Source organism: Hyla sarda, chromosome 7, assembly GCF_029499605.1.
Source record: "Hyla sarda isolate aHylSar1 chromosome 7, aHylSar1.hap1, whole genome shotgun sequence".
Taxonomy (NCBI): domain Eukaryota; kingdom Metazoa; phylum Chordata; class Amphibia; order Anura; family Hylidae; genus Hyla; species Hyla sarda.
The window spans coordinates 86,184,419-86,203,518 of record NC_079195.1 but is presented as its reverse complement, the minus strand read 5'-3'; the positions used below and the strand labels follow the sequence as shown (position 1 = coordinate 86,203,518).

The window sequence follows — 19,100 nt, the reverse complement described above, 5'->3', positions numbered from 1 at the left end:
TGGAGGTCCTGCATTTGTGGACCACAATATAGGTTCACTACTGTGGTTGTTGTTTACAATGACATTGACTAACCCTCAAAACTGATGTAAAATTGAGACATACCTGAGACCGCGTTGGTGTGCGGATATACTGGCTAATGTCTCAATTTTACATCAGTTTTGAGGGTTAGTCAATGTCATTGTATACATCCACCACAGTAGTGAACCTATATTGTGGTCCACAAATGCAGGACCTCCACCCCAGCGTAAGTGCACAACTACACTTGGGGTTGTGGATCATCTGCCATTTTAGACCACATCGATGTAGATATTAAAGAAAAACAGCAATACAGTATATAGATTGGTCTGTTGAAATACAAATGTCCAGTCTCCATCTACCTGAGATACAATATAGTAGGAACCTAAGTGAAGTCACAAAGGATCCTGACTAAAAGCCAAATTATAATGGTGTTCACAGTAATGTTTTATGGTGACCGATGTTCAGTGCAGTTGAAATGCAAAGGTGACAGCATGGACACGCCATGTGCCCATATTGCAGCCCAGGGCTGTTTTCATAAAGTTTACATAGTTTATAAGGTTGAAAAAAAGATCCAGAGTCCATCAACTTCAACCTAAAACCTTATTGTGTTGATCCAAAGGAAGTAAAAAAAAAACCTCTATAAGGCTGATGTCAATTGCCCCATAACAAAGGAAATACACTGCCTTCCCCCTCCATATTGTAGTTTAAACCCTCCTCCACCCTCCTGGCCATCTTTTCCCTGAGCACAGCAGCACCCTGCACATTGAGGTATACTGTAGAGCCTGTAGTCAACAGAGAAGTCGGCTCAGTTCTGGATGAAACCAAATCGCTTCTTCCTACACAAGTTTTTGAGCCACATGACAAATGCACAAAAAAAAAAACAACCTGTTTCTAAACCATAATGCATGAACACAGCCTAACCAAGTTCCCCTGAAGATACACAAAATATTTTGCCTACCTACAGGGTTGTCCTGTGAAAATATTTTACAAACAAATGTGGCCAGGATGGGATGAAAACAATGTACATATCCATGGGTGAACAAAATGCTGCCCCTGCAGCTACTGCCTGTGTGTCTCTTTGAGGAGACCAAATACAGGAAGTGAAGGCAGGACAAGCAGGGCTCTGTGCAGGTTCCTGATTTGTCAATCATCCTGATGTATGAGCCAGGAGCATGTCATAGAGCAAAAGTAAAGTAAGGTATGACATGAATGATGTTTGTACTTGTATAAAAATTATAAAAATGTCTTTTATTTTTCCAATGTGTATCTAGAATGAAATCTGCTTAATGGGATGAGTCTAAAACTTCCTTGTGGAGATACCTCCTGAGATAAAGACCTATGAGAATGCAGACTAGAAAAACACTGGTTATTAAAAATATTTAAGAAAATGCTATAAAAGCTGGTATGCGTGCATTCTCATAGTACAATACCTAAAAACTACAAAACGTCATAAAGTCTGTCAAACAGCTGAAGCTACTTTATAAGAGTAACTCTTTGGAGATGGTTCCAACTTTTTTGTTTTACAGTCCTTCCAAAATGGTAGTGCCACAAGAAGCATGCCCAGAGCTCCCAGGATGACACATGTTCCACAGAAATAGAAGGCTATATCATAAGACTCTGTCCAGTCAAAAAACCAACCTAAAAAAGAAAAAAAAAATGTTAATAATGTAAACAGAAATCATGACAAATATTGTAAATATTAGCATATGTTAAAGAAACCTATAGTATCTTAGCTATAATGTATAAGCTGAATATGTGCATCTGTTGGGCTGCAGTGTAACATTTGTAACAAGGCCCATTATCTCCCATGTTCCACTTATAATAAGAATATCTCATAATGTGGCAGAGAAACATTAGGGGACCTCAGGTCCTAGGTGGGACTGCTACCTCTGCACCTCATACAGATATCCCACTGGTTAACCCAACCAAATACATCTGTGTAGTCATTGTTACACTCCGGCCGTGAGCGCAGTGTCCCTGTGTCCCCACCTGCTGGCGCAGCTGGGATTCGCATCGCGGGACGCACCCGCATGCGAATCCCAGCCCGTCACTCACCATGCTCCACTGCCGCCTCCTCCTCTGTGTCTGAGCTCTGAAATTTAAAGGGCCAGTGCGCCCATAATTAGTTGTTGCACCTGACACACTTCCCTGCTGCATCCTCAGTGCCCCTAGCCTAAGATTAAGCATTCCATATTGCCTGTTTGCCCTACCCGTGTATCCAGACCTTCCCACTATGTTAATTGACTTTGCACCTTTGCCACCTGCCTTGACCTTCTGCTACGTTTGACTACGCTATTGCCTTATCCTTCAGTACCTCACCTTGCCCAGCTACCTGTGTGGTCGAGCCGTGTCGGGGGTAGTGACCTGGGTGTCGCCTGCTGCAGCAAGCCAATCCTGCCTTGCGGCGGGCTCTGGTGAAGACCAGCGGCACCTTAGACTGCGCTCCCCGATACGGTCCGAGTCATCAGCCACACAGGTTAGAGGATCCACATCCAGCTCTGTAAGTCATTCTTAAAGGGCTACTACGGAGATAAAAAAAAAAAAAGTTTTCTGCATAATCTAGAATTAGATTGTTCTAGTATATCTGAGCCAGTGTCTACATGCTCAGAGCCTAACATCAGGTTAGATGTACTACTGCAAAAGTGCCAGAATTCTGGTACAGTTTGTGCCAAAGAAAAACTAGCTTACATGACATGTATTAAATAAATACGCTTTAGAACGTTTTTGACATGTTGGTTTCTTGCCCGGCAAAGGGGTGTGGTACATCAGGAAAGAGTATGGCTTTGTTAAAAGGGGCCATAGTCTTAATGCAATAGTGTGTGCCTACATTTTGCCAACTGGAAGTTGATCTAATCTAGACTAGACAGTTTACAGATATGCCAGATTTATTTAAAAAAAAAAAAAAAAAACATGAGCCACTGTAATAAACCGGGCATATCTGAATTCTGCTACATCTGGATGGGGTTTTGAAAATGTATTTCAATTTTCTGAGTAGAAAGCCACAAAACACTGCAATGCAATTGTAATTAATATAGGGATATAAATAAACACATGGCTAGGCAGGACTTCTCATCAGAATTCTGGTCCTCTCCATTGGTGGGATATAAGCCCTTTTGTTATTATACAAATGAGGCTCAAGTGACCAGGGGGAGTTCCCCAGCACAGCAAGAGCCCAGGCTAGTCTAACTTTTATCGTATTATCTACTGTATATCTAGTAACTGTTATTCATAAAGTTCACACAGGGTAGGTAGATGCAGGTGGGCCAGTGGACAATGATAAAAAGAAATTTAGATGGGATGTCAAGGATCTTACCCCTCATCAATGCTTGCTTTTCAGCAGACAGAAATACCTCAGCTGATACTAACGAGTGGCTTCTAAGTTCCCTGGCTAACCAGTCAGCCTCTTCCCTGCTGGGCCCTGGCTGTTCAACTGCTACAGTTCAGACTATCTCTGCCCTTGTGTTTCTGATCTCCAAGCGTTTTTCTGTTGTTCCTGATTGTGATTAGGTGTATGAACCAGGTCTGGCCTACATCCACTCTGGTTCCAGATCATCTCCATCTGGTTCCTGACATGGACTTTCCTGTGCTCTTGCCATGCTGGGTAACACCACCTGGGCACATGAGCATAATTTGCTTAATAAAAAAGGCTTATATCTCACAAATGTAGACGACTATAGAGATAAAAAAAAAAGTATGCCTAAAAACCTGATGAGAAGCCCTATCTAGTCATAGGTTTTTAACATTCCTGTTTTCCTGCCAGTAGGTCTGCTTTATTGCATATGCAGATGTGTGACGAATCTTTAGTAAACCTATGGTTTATAACAGCTATTCTCAACATTTATTTTTTATAAAATGGTGTACAATGCATTTATGGTGTACAATGCAAAATAGCACAGGCACTGCCACATGATGACAAATATGTTTACCTGGCATAGAGCTGACAGCCAGCTGGATTCAGGAAGTGCTGTATACTAGGAAGTACACAAAGTCCTCACTAAGTTAATACACTTCCAGACAATGCATACACTTAGCTGACCTTAAATAGCAACTTCCACTTAAAAAAAAAAACTAAAAAAAAAAAAAAAAAAGAAAACACCCTTTAATTCCCTTGTGATAGCAAAGGTCCTATGCCAGGTCAATAGGCAGATGTGAAATACTATACTATCAGGTAAGAACTGGCATTAAGGATGACTACATAACATCATTGGGAAAGTCTTTATCCCACTGTTAATTTACAGATCTATGTATGCCAATAGGAAAGGGCATACTCAATCTAGTATCTTACCCACAATAGGTGGTCCTAGGCAGTTTCCAGCACCAGCAAAGAACATCAGAATTCCATAGGCATGAGTGAGCTTATCCAACCCAACCGTGTTTGTTGTTACATAAGGAAATATTGACCAGTTCCCAGAAAAAAAACCTATTGTTCCAGAAATAATAGCCAAGGTGGCATATGTCTTGGCAAAAGGAACTGCAACTACTGCCAAGCCTGCAATTATTAAAGTGAATACATATAGATACAATGAATTAATCCATTTAAAATCAGCAAGGATTCCTAAAACAAGCTTTCCAACAGCCATCATGATGCCAAGGATGAACACTAGGGGCACTATCATGTCCTTTTTATCAATATTGGCACTTTTAGCTACATCTTCCATCAAAAGGCTTGGGGGAAATCCTCCAATGTCAAATAACAAAATGTTGATGAAAAGTGCAGCAAATACTTTGTTTTTGAACAGGTTTATGGTGTCTTCCCAGTAGTCTAGGTATGAATGGCACTTGTTTTTAACCAACTGTTTGCAGTTTTCTTTCTCTTTGACTTTGTTTTTACACTTGTCCTTCATTGTGTCAAATTGAACCATAATTCCATTATTACTCTGGGGGGGTTCTTCCTGAGTGCAGCAGTTCCCATTGGCTTCATTGGATTTCTCCTTTTCAAGCATCCCAATATTTTCTTCTTGTGTCTTGTCTTTTTCATGGTATATGAGGTAGGCATCAGGAACAGTCTGCAAACAAGGCTTTTCCTCTGTAGCCTCAGGTAACTGTGGTAAGGGCCTCATTACGATGCCACATGCCAATATATTTAATGCCAATGCTCCAATAATAAGCAAACAGCCATCTATTCCGTAGATGGAAATCAGCTCCTTCTGTAGACATGCATATACAAAGGTGCCAACACTGGATCCTGAAAAGGATAGACACAAATCAAAAGATCGGAGCTAAATATACATTAATAGTAAATACTTATTCATGTGTATGGTCTGTGCTCAGCGCTAGCCTATTGGATATGTTGAGCAACCAATACTTTTATAACTGTCCACTGAAAATGCATGAGGATGCCAACTGAACCTTCTAGTTTTCTAGGATTGACTGATATAACTAATCCTGCCATATAAAGTCGTCACAGTGCCACAACTAAATGGCCAAATAGTATGCAGTATTTAAATATAACCACCTAAAAGGGGTAGTCTAGGAAGTAATTAATTGTATAATTCTCTTCAGACAGGTGTAAAAAATAATTAAAAAAAGTATAATAAACGAAGAGCACGTACATGCACTCACCGCTAGGCAGAGACAGTTTGGTCTGGAAGTCCGGTAACGGGGTGCCGCGGCATAGGCACTGGTGTATGGTGCTCGGAGGCTACGCCGGCAGTTTCGCACGTAAGTGCGTCCTTCTTCCGGCCTCAGAGAGGCCGGAAGAAGCACGCACTTACGTGCGAAACTGCCGGAGTAGCCTCCAAGCGCCATATACCAGCGCCTATGCCATAACCCGGCACCCCGTTGCCGGACTTCCAGACCCAACTGTCTCTGCCTAGCAGTGAGTGCACGTATGTGCTCTTCATTTATTCTGTACTTGATGCTTTATGCTTGTGTATGTGCACCCGGCAGGAGACACTGAGACAGGTCGCTGAGGATCATTTTGCGAGTCGTAGGAGGTGATATTGCTTTCTGAGTGCTCTCCCCGTTTTCTTGCTCTATTTTGTTGTAAAAAAAAATGTATACTTATATTCCTTGACCCCCCCCCCCCCCCCCTCCTTCTCATGGAGCCTGGTGCCACTGTGTCTCACTTATAGGATTAGGGTCAGCACAAGGATTTGTCCAATTAGCCGATTAGTGGGATATCGGTACTGCTACTGATTGGCCGAACAGGCAATTGCTGGGGCCAACCTCAATTTTAAGAACTGCGGCGTATAGGTACTGGGCTCCATAAGATCAGAGGCAGCAGGGAAGTGTGGAAAGCATATATATATATATATATATATATATATATATATATATATATATACACTTTTTTTTAACCACATGCCTTAGCTGTATATACTAAAAATATACTACCCGGAATATCCCTTTAAATAGCCAACATAACACTGTCATATAGTTCTTACATAATGCACATCCTAAAAAATACCTTATGCTGCTAGAATATATAGAGAGTTCTTTTTACAATGCAAACTCTACTCTAAGGCATTGTTCACACTGGGGGGATTCTGTTATTTTGCTCAAATTCCATTTTCCAATTTTTGTTTGTGGATTTCTGCTTGTTTTCTGTTTTCCGTGCACTTTGAGGGTACGTTCCCAAAAGCGTATTTTTTAGAAGGTTTTCCGCGGCGGCATATTTGAAAGTGGGCGGGCTCTTGTTGGCTGTCCGCAGCAGATTTTCCGCGGCGGAATTTTCACAGCGGAAAATCCGCCGCAAGCCCCATTGAAGTCAGTAGGGACTGCGGCAGATTTTCCGCAGCATAAATTCCTCCGCGGAAAATCTGCTGCGTACAGCCCGCCTACTTTCAAATACGCAGCGGAAAACCCGCAAAAAAAAATCCACTCGTCTGAACGTACCCTAATACAGATTTTTTTTGTGGAATGCGCTCAACACACAGATTCTGTCCGGCATTCAGAGTCCTATTGATTTCAATGGAATTCTGCCATGGAATACCGCTAAATTTACCGACAGGTTCAATGTTTTCACACAATCTGAAATTCTGCTGTGTGAATGGGACATTGGACTCCCCATTCAACACCATGTCCCTCATTTACTAAGGCTTTTCCGAGATTTAGTAGGGTTTTTTGTGTCGCATGTGTCGTGTACCAGAATTTCCGACAAAAAAATCCAAAAAAACCCACTTTGTTCAGAAAACCTGAAAAGGGGTGTGGTCATCAGGGACAAAGGCGTGTCTCCAAAAAAAAACTACATTTTCAAAAGAAACCTACTAATTTACTAATGTTTCTACATAAAATGTGGTAGATTTGAGGTCTGGAAAACCCGACAACTTAGAGCATGTGTAAAAAGAGCAAATCATAGGGAAAGTTGCCAAATACAAAATACAATAGTAAATACCGTGGAAAAATACCTGTTGGAAACAAAAACCCATAAAGAAAACTACTCCCCACTCTTAGTAAATGAAGCCCAATGTGCAGTAAATTTTCCTGAATTTCCAAGAAGAATTTTCCGCTCAGAAATTCCGCCATGTGATGTCGCAGCCACGCCCCTTGTAATGTCACACCACAGCCCCTCAATGCAAGTCTATGGGAGGGGGAGGGGCAGCTGCCCCTCCCCCTCCCATAGACTTGCACTGAGGGGGCGTGGTGGGACATCATGAGGGGCGTGGCAGTGATGTCACGACCCTTGCAGCCCGCACCCAGCGTTCAGAACAAAATGTTCCAGACACTTGGGCAGTGGAGTACCCCTTTAAAGATTTCAGTTAAAGTCAGGGGGAAGACAGAGTGGTAAGAGGTAAGTTATACAGTTTTTAGATACACGTGTTTAAAAACAAATTTTAGAAACCTGCTTACACAGTATAAGGACACGTGTTCCCTACCTGTAGAGACAATCCCAAGAGCGAGTCCTCTCCGTTTTTCAAAGTACTGACAAGTGATGGTCACGGTGGCCGTGTACAATAAGCCACATCCAAAACCTGTCAAGAAACGTTTAATAATTAGTTAATAAGTTTATGTCGGCAAAAGTTGACTTGTTGCAAGAATTTCCTTGACTATGCAGACACTCTGCTTGGAAAACACTGTCATAGAGGTTATGGCAGATTGTACACCTATTATAGCTGTTTGCCAAGCAATGAATAAGCCAGCAGTTATGATCTATGACAGCTCTATAAACTTGAATTATGGGACATATGAGGTGGTAAAGCCAGTTATTTTATTTCTTGATACTGTACAGTGATCCCTCAACTTACAATGGCCTCAACATACAATAGTTTCAGCATACAATGGTCTTTTCTGGACCATTGTAAGTTGAAACCAGACTCAACATACAATGCTACAGACAGTCCAGATCTGTGAAACGTGTCAATGGCCGGAAGAACTGACCAATCAGAATGGGCATTCACTGGTAAAACCCCTGTATTACTGAAGCGTATGCACTGACTGATGTCTGGTAGCGCCCCCTACAGTACAGGGAGGTATTACATGTTCTGTACTCTTTACCTGTGCCAGGGTTAACTGCTCCTCTGGTCACCAGGTAAGGACGACTCCATGTTACTTTTTTAGGACATTGCCTGTACTGTACAGGACCCCGAAGAAGATCCTGTCCTCTACATAGACCAGTGTTTCCCAAGCAGGGTACCCCCAGCTGTTGCAAAACTACAACTCCCAGCATGAGCGGACAGCCTTTGGCGTTGTAGTTTTGCAACAGCTGGAGGCTCCATACTAGGGAAACCCTAACATAGACAGTGATTTACAGCTCCCAGCAGCTCTTTCTTACTTTTATATATAAGAATTTGCTTTATCTATATTAGTTATCTACTTATTTTTCTTTAATCCTCACCTTTTCCTATTTTTGGATGACATTTTGGTGCCTTTAGAACCAATTACCAGGTATCCATAGAGTTCTGGTCTCAACATACAATGGTTTCAACATACAATGGCCATCCTGGAACCAATTAATATTGTAACTTGAGGGACCACTGTATAGGGAAGGTGACCAGTTTAGGATCACATACTCCTTTACTAGCTATTTAAACAACATGTTGTTGTTTGTCCTGGCCATGATCTGGGGCTAAGTACTGCATGCCCACTGAATTGTGTCTTTTAAAGAGTTTTTTTAAATGCAATTCTTTATAGTCTAGTGTGGATATTTATGGACATTTATCAACGGGTTTAGTCAGGTTTTCTTTACTATAATTGTCGCAAAATTGTCGCAACTGCGACTACGCGATTTTTCGTGCGACTTTTTGACTGGAAAGCGAGAAAAGCAAGTTTTCCAAAAATTAACTACGTAGTAATAATTTAAAAATGGACTACGGGTAGTCAGGTATTTATTAACTGCGACAGTCGCAACTGCGCAAAAAAAAGTCGCAACAGGGTTAAAAATTGACTAAATTTACTCCAGCTCAAACATGGAGCAGAAAAAGCTACTACCAAAGTAAAAAAGGAAAAATTGCTTACGTGAAAGAAAATTATCAACAGGCTGAAACCAGTTGATAAATACGTCGCACATAAGCAAAAAAAAAGTAAGGAAAAAATTACTTAAAAAAAAGAATACATAAGCAAACATTGAGAAATGTCCCTCATTGTGGCTTTTTGCACAGTCATGTTTGCAGACTGTACATAATAGAGGATTTTTCTTGAGCAGTACAGTCTGTATGTTTTGGGTGGATTAACTAAAACCAAAATAGAGACAGTGCTCCATAGTGTTATAATGCAAGGAATACGTAGGGATAAGTAAGGTAACACTTACCCCATATAGTTACAATCCACTAAGGATAACCATGGACAAGACCGTGTAATGAAGGTGCCTGCAGCAGCTCCACGTCTGATGAAAACCACAATTTATAAATTCCTCCAAAATTGTGACGGGAGTAAGAGGCGCTGGTCACACAGCAAAGGACAGGATACGTTTATTCACCCATGATGCAACACGCTTCACAGTAAGACTGCTTCATCAAGCATACTCCCGTCGCAAGTTTGGAGGAATTTAGCATTGGGTGGACTAAGGCTTTTTTTATGATGACTAGCACCCTAGTATTAAGATCTGGGTGGCACCCGCCTACTCTTGAGGAGTTATTAGCTCCTTGAACATGTCTATTCAGATTGAATAAAAATGTTTGTTACTTTACTATAGGGAGGAAGCTGCAAGGCATCACTGACGCAACTGTATCAGCATACAAAGTATTGGATGGGTTAAAGGGGAGCTCTGTTTCCTCATTCCTTATCCCCTATCCACAGGATAGAAGATAAGTGCCTGAGCCTGGTGTCCTGGGTGTCCACATGCCCACTGAACTAACACACCCCCTCCATGTATCTCTATGGGAGAGCTGGAGATACGGCACTCCCATAGAGATGCATGGAAATGGGGAAATACACCCTTTCCTTGCCACACTGTCAGCATCCCCCCCCCCCCCAAAAAAACAAAAAAAAAACAAAAAAAAAAAACACAAGTGTAAATCTAGACTAAAAAAAAAACACACACACTAATGTTCCCACATAAAATGTGGTGGATTTCAGCTCTGGAAAAAACGACAGCTCAGAGCATATGTAAAAAGAGCAAAACGTAAGGAAAATTACCAAATACAAGAAACAATAGTAAATACCATGGAAAAATAAACCCAAAAAGAAAACTATACTCCACTCTTAGTAAATGAAGGCTTGTGCCTCCATTGTATTAGAAGACTGTTTCGTACTTAAAAGACTGATTTGTATTTCTATCATACCATTGTTTCACTCACTTTTTGCGAAAATAACATCAAGGGCACTCCCACAAACTGACTACTTATTAGAAAGTGCCTCAGAGCATTAAAAGGGGTACTCCGGTGGAATTTTTTTTTTAATCAACTGGCTCCAGAAAGTTAATCAGATTTGTAAATGACTTCTATTTAAAAATCTTAGTCCTTCCAGTACTTATCAGATGCTGTATGCTACAGAGGAAGTTCTTTTATTTTTGAATTTCTTTTCTGTCTGACCACAGTGCTCTCTGCTGACACCTCTGTCCATGTCAGGAACTGTCCAGAGCAGAAGAGGTTTGCTATGGGGATTTTCTCCTGCTCTGGACAGTTCCTAACATGGACAGATGTGTCAGCAGAGAGCTCTGTGGTCAGACAGAAAAGAAATTCAAAACTAAAAGAACCTCCTGTGGATCATACAGCAGCAGATTAGTACTGGAAGGATTAACCCCTTAAGGACCGAGGGTTTTTCCGTTTTTGCATTTTCGTTTTTTCCTACTTGCCTTTAAAAAATCATAACTCTTTCAATTTGGCACCTAAAAATCCATATGAAGCCTTATTTTTTGCGCCACCAATTCTACTTTGTAATGACATCAGTCATTTTGCCCAAAAATCTACGGCGAAATGGGAAAAAAAATCATTGTGAGACAAAATTGAAAAAAAAAAAACGCTGTTTTGTAATTTTTCGGGGCTTCCGTTTCTACATAGTAAATTTTTAGGTAAAAATGACACCTTATCATTATTCTGTAGGTCCATACGATTAAAATGATACCCTACTTATATAGGATTGATTTTGTCGCACTTCATAAATACATGCAGGAAAATTAATCCGTTTAAAATTGTCATCTTCTGACCCCTATAACTTTTTTATTTTTGCGCATATGGGGCGGTATGAGGGCTAATTTTTTGCGCCGTGATCTGAAGTTTTTAGCGGTACCATTTTTGCATTGATAGGACTTATTGACTCATATTTTCATGATATCAAAAGTGACCAAAAATGCACTATTTTGGACTTTGGAATTTTTTTGCGCGCACGGCATTGACCGAGCGATTTAATTAACTATATATTTTTATAATTCGTACATTTCCGCACACGGCGATACCATATATGTTTATTTTTATTTTTATTTACACTGTGTTTTTTTTTTATGGGAAAAGGGGGGTGATTCAAACTTTTAATACGGAAGGGGTTAAATGATCTTTATTCACTTTTTTTTTCACTTTTTTTTAGCAGTGTTATAGCTCCCATAGGGACCTATAACACTGCACACACTGATCTTTATCATTGATCACTGGTTTCTCATAAGAAACCAGTGATCAACGATTCTGCCGCATGATTGCTCATGCCTGGATCTCAGGCACTGAGCAGTCATTCGGCGATCGGACAGCGAGGAGGCAGGTAGGGGCCCTCCTGCTGTCCTGTAAGCTGTTCGGGATGCCGCGTCTAAAGGGTTAATAGCGCGCTGCACCGCGATCAATGCCGCGCGCTATTAGCCACGGGTCCTGGCCGTTGTTAGAGGCCAGGCCCGACCCGCTATGACGCGGGGCCTCGCCGTAGCCCTACGTTATAGATCGGGAGCGGACACATGACGTTCCAGTACGTCATGTGTCCTTAAGGAGTTAAGAATTTTAAATAAAAGTAATTTACAAATCTGTTTAACTTTCCGGCACCAGTTGGTTAAAAAAAAAAAAATTTCCACGGGAGTTCTCCTTTAAGTACCACCATTAGACTTGCATTCAAAATGAGCAGAATCTTAAGACAAATATGTCATCCTGAAAATGTGCAATGTTGCAAATATTCTAAAACATAATAATGTATTCTATCACTCTTTTAGAATCAGGCTCCATAAACTATAATACTTACCAACCATAAAGCCATATGAGAAATACAAGAAGTAGACATTGGGAGCAAAGCTGCTTATAATTAACCCCCCAGCCACCAAGAAGCTGCTGAAGATGGTAACCGGACGGGCACCAAAAGAAGAGACACTGGCACTGCACAAAGGACCTGGAAAGGAGAAGAGATATAGTTAACTTTTTAGTTGATTCTGAGAAAAAAATCATTCTACTATATTATAAAACCCATAAGCTTCCCTATAAGCTTCCTGACTACTTACAGTCACATACCTAGAAAGTACCTAGTTCTCCTGTAGAAATGTAAGAGATGAGCTACAGAGATGGTAGCAATATTGGGCAGGTTGGGGGCATTACGGGTAAACCATAAAGTCCTCAACACTCCCATTGTTGATACCTCCTCTGTAGCTCATCTCTTACATTTCTTCACATTAGCTCTGAACTTTTCTAGTTTTCCCTTTACACTCAGGAGGCTTTTCTCTGAACATTAATCTGATGTAGGAATTTTCATCACATGGGACTGTAAAAGGTTATCTACATATTACATCACACTGGCCAATTTAAAACAGCTTCATGGACCCCCTAGACTATGTATGGTTCTACAGAAGCTCACATAGAATTCTATGGTGATAAAGGGGTACTCCATCCCTAGACATCTTATCCCCTATCCAAAGCATAGGGGATAAGATGTCTTATCACGGCAACCAAGACATCCGATGCACGGACCAAACTTTGCTCCGTGCCAGATGACTGGTGATACAGGGCAGAGGCTCATGATGTCCCGGCCACGCCCCCTCCCATAGACTTGCATTGAGGGGGTGCTGCCATGACGTCACGAGCAGGGCGTGGCCGTGACATCACGATCTTCCGGCGCTGCACCCGACGGTCTAAATGAATTCCCGGTGCAGCAGGGAGATCGCGGGGGTCCCCAGTGGCAAGACCCCCACAATCAGACATCTTATCCCCTATTCTTTGGAAAGGGGATAATATGTCTAGGGGCGGAGTACCCCTTTAAGTCAGGGGAACCAAGTGGAGTCTGGATGTGACCACCATAATACAGACTTAGTTGACCTTAGTTTTATCATGTAAAGTGCTTTATTTATTTTCTACTTTTATATGCTATCAATATTTTTGGCAGTCCATACGAAATCCAGCTGGTCTTAAAGACACTTAATATTTTTTTAATATTGGATGGATTTCCAATGGGCTATTTCCTGTTGTTAATGTTTGTCAGCAGAATTCATGTTTCCAAGAAGTAAAGGAAAAAACGCTGAGATAACATATCACCTGGCACTTCTCAGAAGTAAATGTGTTAGACTAACAGCATAGAATGATAGGAAAAGCAATCTGTGCAACCTTTAGCATACGATGACCAGATGGCTAATAGGTATTCTGCCTTTTGATTCTTCGCTTGAGGGGACTGAGGAACACTTGAATAGGTGTATCAGGAAATATTGTGTAGCTTTAGTATGCATGATAGCATAGCACGTATTTTCTTGGTCAAGGGACTTTACATGTCAGACTTTAAAAGGGGAAATCCTGACTAAAAGGATCTGCTGACGTATGATATGTACAAAACAATTGCATTGGGGAAGTCATACGAAAAGTGATATCCAGAATGAGTAAGAGTTATTTAAAAATCCCACCACATCATTCTTAGTATAGCATCATGAAATCATTACATAGACATTTTCAGAGGTAAAAAAAAAAAATCTCTTAGCAGTTCCAAAAAGGTTGGGCACACTATAATGTTGGAAATTGGTAATGGTCCAAACCCAAAACCCAAAAAAACATAGATAGGATTTCCTGACATAGGTCTTTAACATGTTGGAAGACTGCTTTTCAGTGGTTTTCTCTTTAAGACCCGGTTGCATAGAGGTTTTCACTTGCGAAATCTAGGATTAAAGCTCACAGAAACAACGGGAAAGATGTATTAAAACCTGTGCAGAGGAAAAGTGGAGTCGTTGTCCATGGCAACCAATCAGATTACTTCTTTGTGTTTAAATGAATAATAAAAGAAACAATCTCATTGGTTGCTATGGGCAACTGCACCACTCTTCCTCTACACAGCTTTTGATAAATCAGCCCCATTAAATGTAAATGTAAAGGAAAGCTGTCATGTTGAACATGCAATCTGATCTGCTCATATCCTGTTATAGAGCAGGATTTACCTAGAAAAATGACAAATCATTTTGTAAGAAAAGTAGAACTTGTCTAAATTATCTAAATTCTTGTGTATTCTTATTTTGAGTTTGGTGGGGGTTCCTACTTAGTAAGTGACAGTTCTCTCTATATGCAAGCTGTCAATCACTTACTAGGACCACCCACTGGACTCCTATGACAGCCTTCCCTGTATATGTGCATATAAAGAACTGTCAGTCACTGACAAGGACCCCCAAGTGGACATCTAAGACTAGAATATGTTGAAATTCAAATTAATAAAGTTCCATTGAGTCTTGTCCTACAAAACTATATATATCAATATGGTTATCAAATCCTGTTCTATAGCATGATGCTGGCAGATCAAAGAACATATTCAATGTGTCATGGTCTCTCCAGGCTTTATACATATTTGTCTGTGATCAATTTCTGGTTACTTATCAAAACGGAAAAAAAATTAAACAGCCAAAGCCTCATTTCAATGGGTGGGGGTAATATTTTCCAGGTACCCTAGAAAACGTGTCCTCTTGTGAACCTAGTTATATGGTTTGTTAATAATTTGAGTAATCAGATAGCTTCTGGGGATTTAATATAAAGATTTCCATAAGCTTAACTCAACACTTTCCTTAATTCCCCTTTATTAAGATACTGAGGGCAGAGGGAAGCATAACTCTTATTTCCCACCAGTGAATACAATGGTGTGCTTGTGCAGAGATACAAACACTTTCTACAGACAAATGATTTCATTGTCTTATTAAGTGATGAAGAATAATTTATCCAAGCTTAAAAATTGTGAACTTCAGTAGCGCAATTGGAGGGATAGGGCAAGTACTTAATGTGTATTGGGGCCTGTATAAAATAAGCTCCTGCTATGAGGGTTTTGCAGTGGTTTACTCCCTTCTTCCCAGTGAAAGGGTACGTTCACATGGATGGATCCGCAGCATATTTTATGCTGCGGATCCCCCGACGATGGACCCTACGATGGATCCGCCAATACGAGCAGACACACTGTGACGTGCGAGTCGCCGTGCCCATGCGCAGTATGCTCGCACAAATCACATTCTCTTTTGGCCTAGCTCAGTGAGCTGGAGGAGCGGCCGCAATGTGTGCGAGTATACTGCGCATGAGCGCGGCGACTAGCACATCGCAATGTGTCTGCTCGGAGCAGCAGTTGCTGCATAGCTGGAGGCACAATAGTTGAAGGTAGGGTCAATCATTGGCGGATCCATAGTGTAAAATACGCTGCTGATCCGTCTGTGTGAACATACCCAAAAAATGTGCATGCTCAAATGTTTATAATGGAGCTATCTCTTTTCTCATTTTTGTTTTTTCTCCTCGTCTTTTAATAGCTATACTTTTTTTAATCTTTTACCTACAGGGCCATATAAGGATTTGATTCATGCAGGACCAACTGTACTCTGTAATGATATAACTTGTTTTACCACAAAATGTTCGGTAAAGCCAAAAAAGAATTATTTGTGTGGCGTAATAATGGGGGGTTACATTTCTATGCAGTACATTTTACAGTTAAAATGCCACGTTAACCTTTTTCTGAAGGTCAATACTAATACAATGATACTCAATTCATATAGGTTATTTGTATAGGTTGATATATGAAGTGACCAAAAATCTGCAATTCTGGATTTCTCCATGCCATTCTCCATGCGGTTTCTCCATGCGATTAACGTTATATTTTAATAGATCAGACATTTTTGCATGCTGCAATACCAAATATGTTTACGTTTAGTTTTGTCGACATCAATATTTTTTGGAAAAATGGGAAAAGCAGGGTGATTTAAACTTCTATAAGTGAAGGGGCTTTCTCACATTTACTAACATTTTTTTTCCTTATTTTTTTGTCCTTTCAAGGGACTATTACTTGCTATAGCACAGCATTGATCAGTCTTATCTCTGCTTCTGTAGCCTTCATAAGCAGGCTGGGGATGAAGAGAACAGCCTGGAGGCAGGTAGGGACCTTCCAACCATCATGCAGGCTGATCCGGACCCTGCAAATGCGATGCGGAGGTCCAGATCAGCCTGACCAAAGGAAGAACAGGCAACAGCATTTCAACCACTTTAGGTACCAAGATCAACTCAGATCTGAAAGGTTAATGCTGGACATTGTTCGGGACAGACAGTATGTCCAAGCTGCTGATATCCGCCTGTATTTACCAGGTATGTAGCATGCTTGCATGTAGCACGATTTAGATAACGCAACTAGGGCGTATATGTTATAGAGCAGGAGGGACTGAACAGATTGTTTTGCTATTCAAATGTGACAAATTGATATCCAATGATTTCATGAAAACGCTTTCATACTTGAGCAGGTTAAATATTACTCTAATAATCTCCAAGATCTAAAATCAACAATCCAGCATTAAACAACCCTGTACAATCCACATCCTGGTATAAGCTCAGTATTCAGATCCCTCCTCAATTTTCATGTTTGAATTTAGCAAATTATCGAACTTTTGTAGCCCCTGGCCGTGGCGGTTTTGAGGCCACATATGACCACCACAATTGGTTACAATGTACGTCTTTCTTCTAGCCATTTGTTTAACTAGAAATAAACTTTGAATCCATTTTAATTCCTCAGATAACCCACATTAATCTTGGCAGGAATTTCTATGGAGTAAACATCAGTTGAAAAGCTTAACTAGTGCTCTGAGCCATAACTGTGAGTATTTTGTTGTCTGGAACTTAAGAGACCATGATCAAGACTCTAGAGTGAACCCAATGCTGACAAGCATTCAATATACAGAACTTTTCTACATGAAGTACTGTATATGCAAATAGATTAAATGGACACCATCACTTGGAAAAACTTTTCATGTGTCCTAGAGACATGTCAAAATTTTTGATAAACAGGGACGGAAGAAGAAGAAGGAGTCAGGAAAAGGCTGTGCTCAACGCATTCTCTCCTGACTCTGTGTCAAATGATTGAGACACTTTCTAAATGTAAGTCTACGGAGCGTGTCTTGATCCTGTGACACAGAGCAGGGGGAAGAGCGCATGGCTAGGTGGTCTCCTTCCGACCTATTCTTCTGATTGTTGAAAATCTGACTTCCGTTGATAAAAACTTTTGACATGTCTTAAGGTTATATCAAAAGTTTCTTAAATGACAGGTACACTTTTTTTTTTAAGCACATTAAACTATCCCTTTATCCCAGGCTTCTGTAGTATGATATGTATGTAGCTTTGAGGTGTCAGTTTCCTGAAAGATTTATTTTTACCTCTGACTGTATGCTCTGTAGCAAGCAGGGAGGGAGGGGGGAGGGGGAAAGAATCAGGCAATACTAAGATTATCTTTCCTTCGAAATTGAAAACGTCTTTCTAAGAACTGGAAATGGCTAGTAGATAAATGCTAATTTGAAATTCACAACGGCATATAGAAATCCATAATGCCCAATCCTTCTTTTCCCCCAGCACTTACCTTCGAGAACCATAATGCATTAGACTGGTGGCCAATCCCAACAAAATTAATAGGCTTAGCTAAGTTTTATTAAAGCTGGGTTTAAACCTTAATTGTAAGCTCGGTTGGGTGACTCTATTCTATCAAAAATATCAGATAAAACAGAGCAGGATGATGTGCCAGACACCATCCTGGAAACCCTATAAAAATCAATATGGGCTGTTGGTACTGTTGATGTTCAGTTGGAACAAGTCTGCCGGGGCCATTTTCTTTTCCATTGTGCTGCTTTCATGATTTAGATTAGAACAATATCACCTTTATAGGTAGTTTTGGAGGCAGCTTTCCCATAAAACTTTCACATAGCTCTGTTCATACTGAAGCCATGATTATCATTTTTTTTATAGGACCATGATGGATATGACATTTAATAACATTTGATCCCTGACAAGAAAAACAGCTAACGCAAATGTGAACAGAACCAAGAAAAATGATGGGAGAATAAAAGATGTATACTTACTTGCGAGTAAACCAACTCCAGCTGCCAGAGACCCAACCCATGCGGTCTTTCCTTTTCCTTCATCAAAGACGTCTAACCATTCTACATATAGGACTCCAACGGAAAGAGGAGAACCATAGCACAAGAACTGAATAAAGAAGGAGGCCAAGACAATAATCCAGCCCCATCCTCCATCGGGTGGCTTCTGGTGCGTCATTTCTTAGCAACTATGCACCGTTCTGTGAGAATATATATAACCATAGAAAGGTCATTAGTAAATGATGTGGAATTACCATAGAGATCATTCAGTGAATACACTAATGGTATCTTAGTATTTTGTCTTTCTCATGTCCCTATATGATTTTCCTTATAATGGGACATTCCTTCATTGTCCTATAAAATTGTGTAAAGTCTTATCCTGGTCTTCTTTGAATTTAGCCAGTCAGAGATGACAACACAATATGCATGAGTAAGGGGGAGGTCCCCCGA

The 19,100-nt window shown here is 40.6% G+C and overlaps 1 protein-coding gene across 3 annotated transcripts in view; it reads right to left on the bottom strand.

Moving 5' to 3' along the window:
- Window positions 1-240: 240 nt before the first annotated feature.
- Window positions 241-19,100, bottom strand: part of SLC16A9 (solute carrier family 16 member 9) — an 83,282-nt gene continuing 64,422 nt past the window's right edge. For all 3 annotated transcript variants that reach the window (XM_056529899.1, XM_056529898.1, XM_056529900.1), the window contains 5 exons: window positions 18,633-18,850; window positions 12,554-12,697; window positions 7,837-7,932; window positions 4,305-5,204; window positions 241-1,657 (listed from right to left, as the gene is read on the bottom strand). In XM_056529899.1, coding sequence (XP_056385874.1) covers window positions 1,479-1,657; window positions 4,305-5,204; window positions 7,837-7,932; window positions 12,554-12,697; window positions 18,633-18,828 — 1,515 coding nt within the window. In that variant the 5' untranslated portion in view covers window positions 18,829-18,850 and the 3' untranslated portion in view covers window positions 241-1,478. The remainder of the gene's footprint in view (window positions 1,658-4,304; window positions 5,205-7,836; window positions 7,933-12,553; window positions 12,698-18,632; window positions 18,851-19,100) is intronic.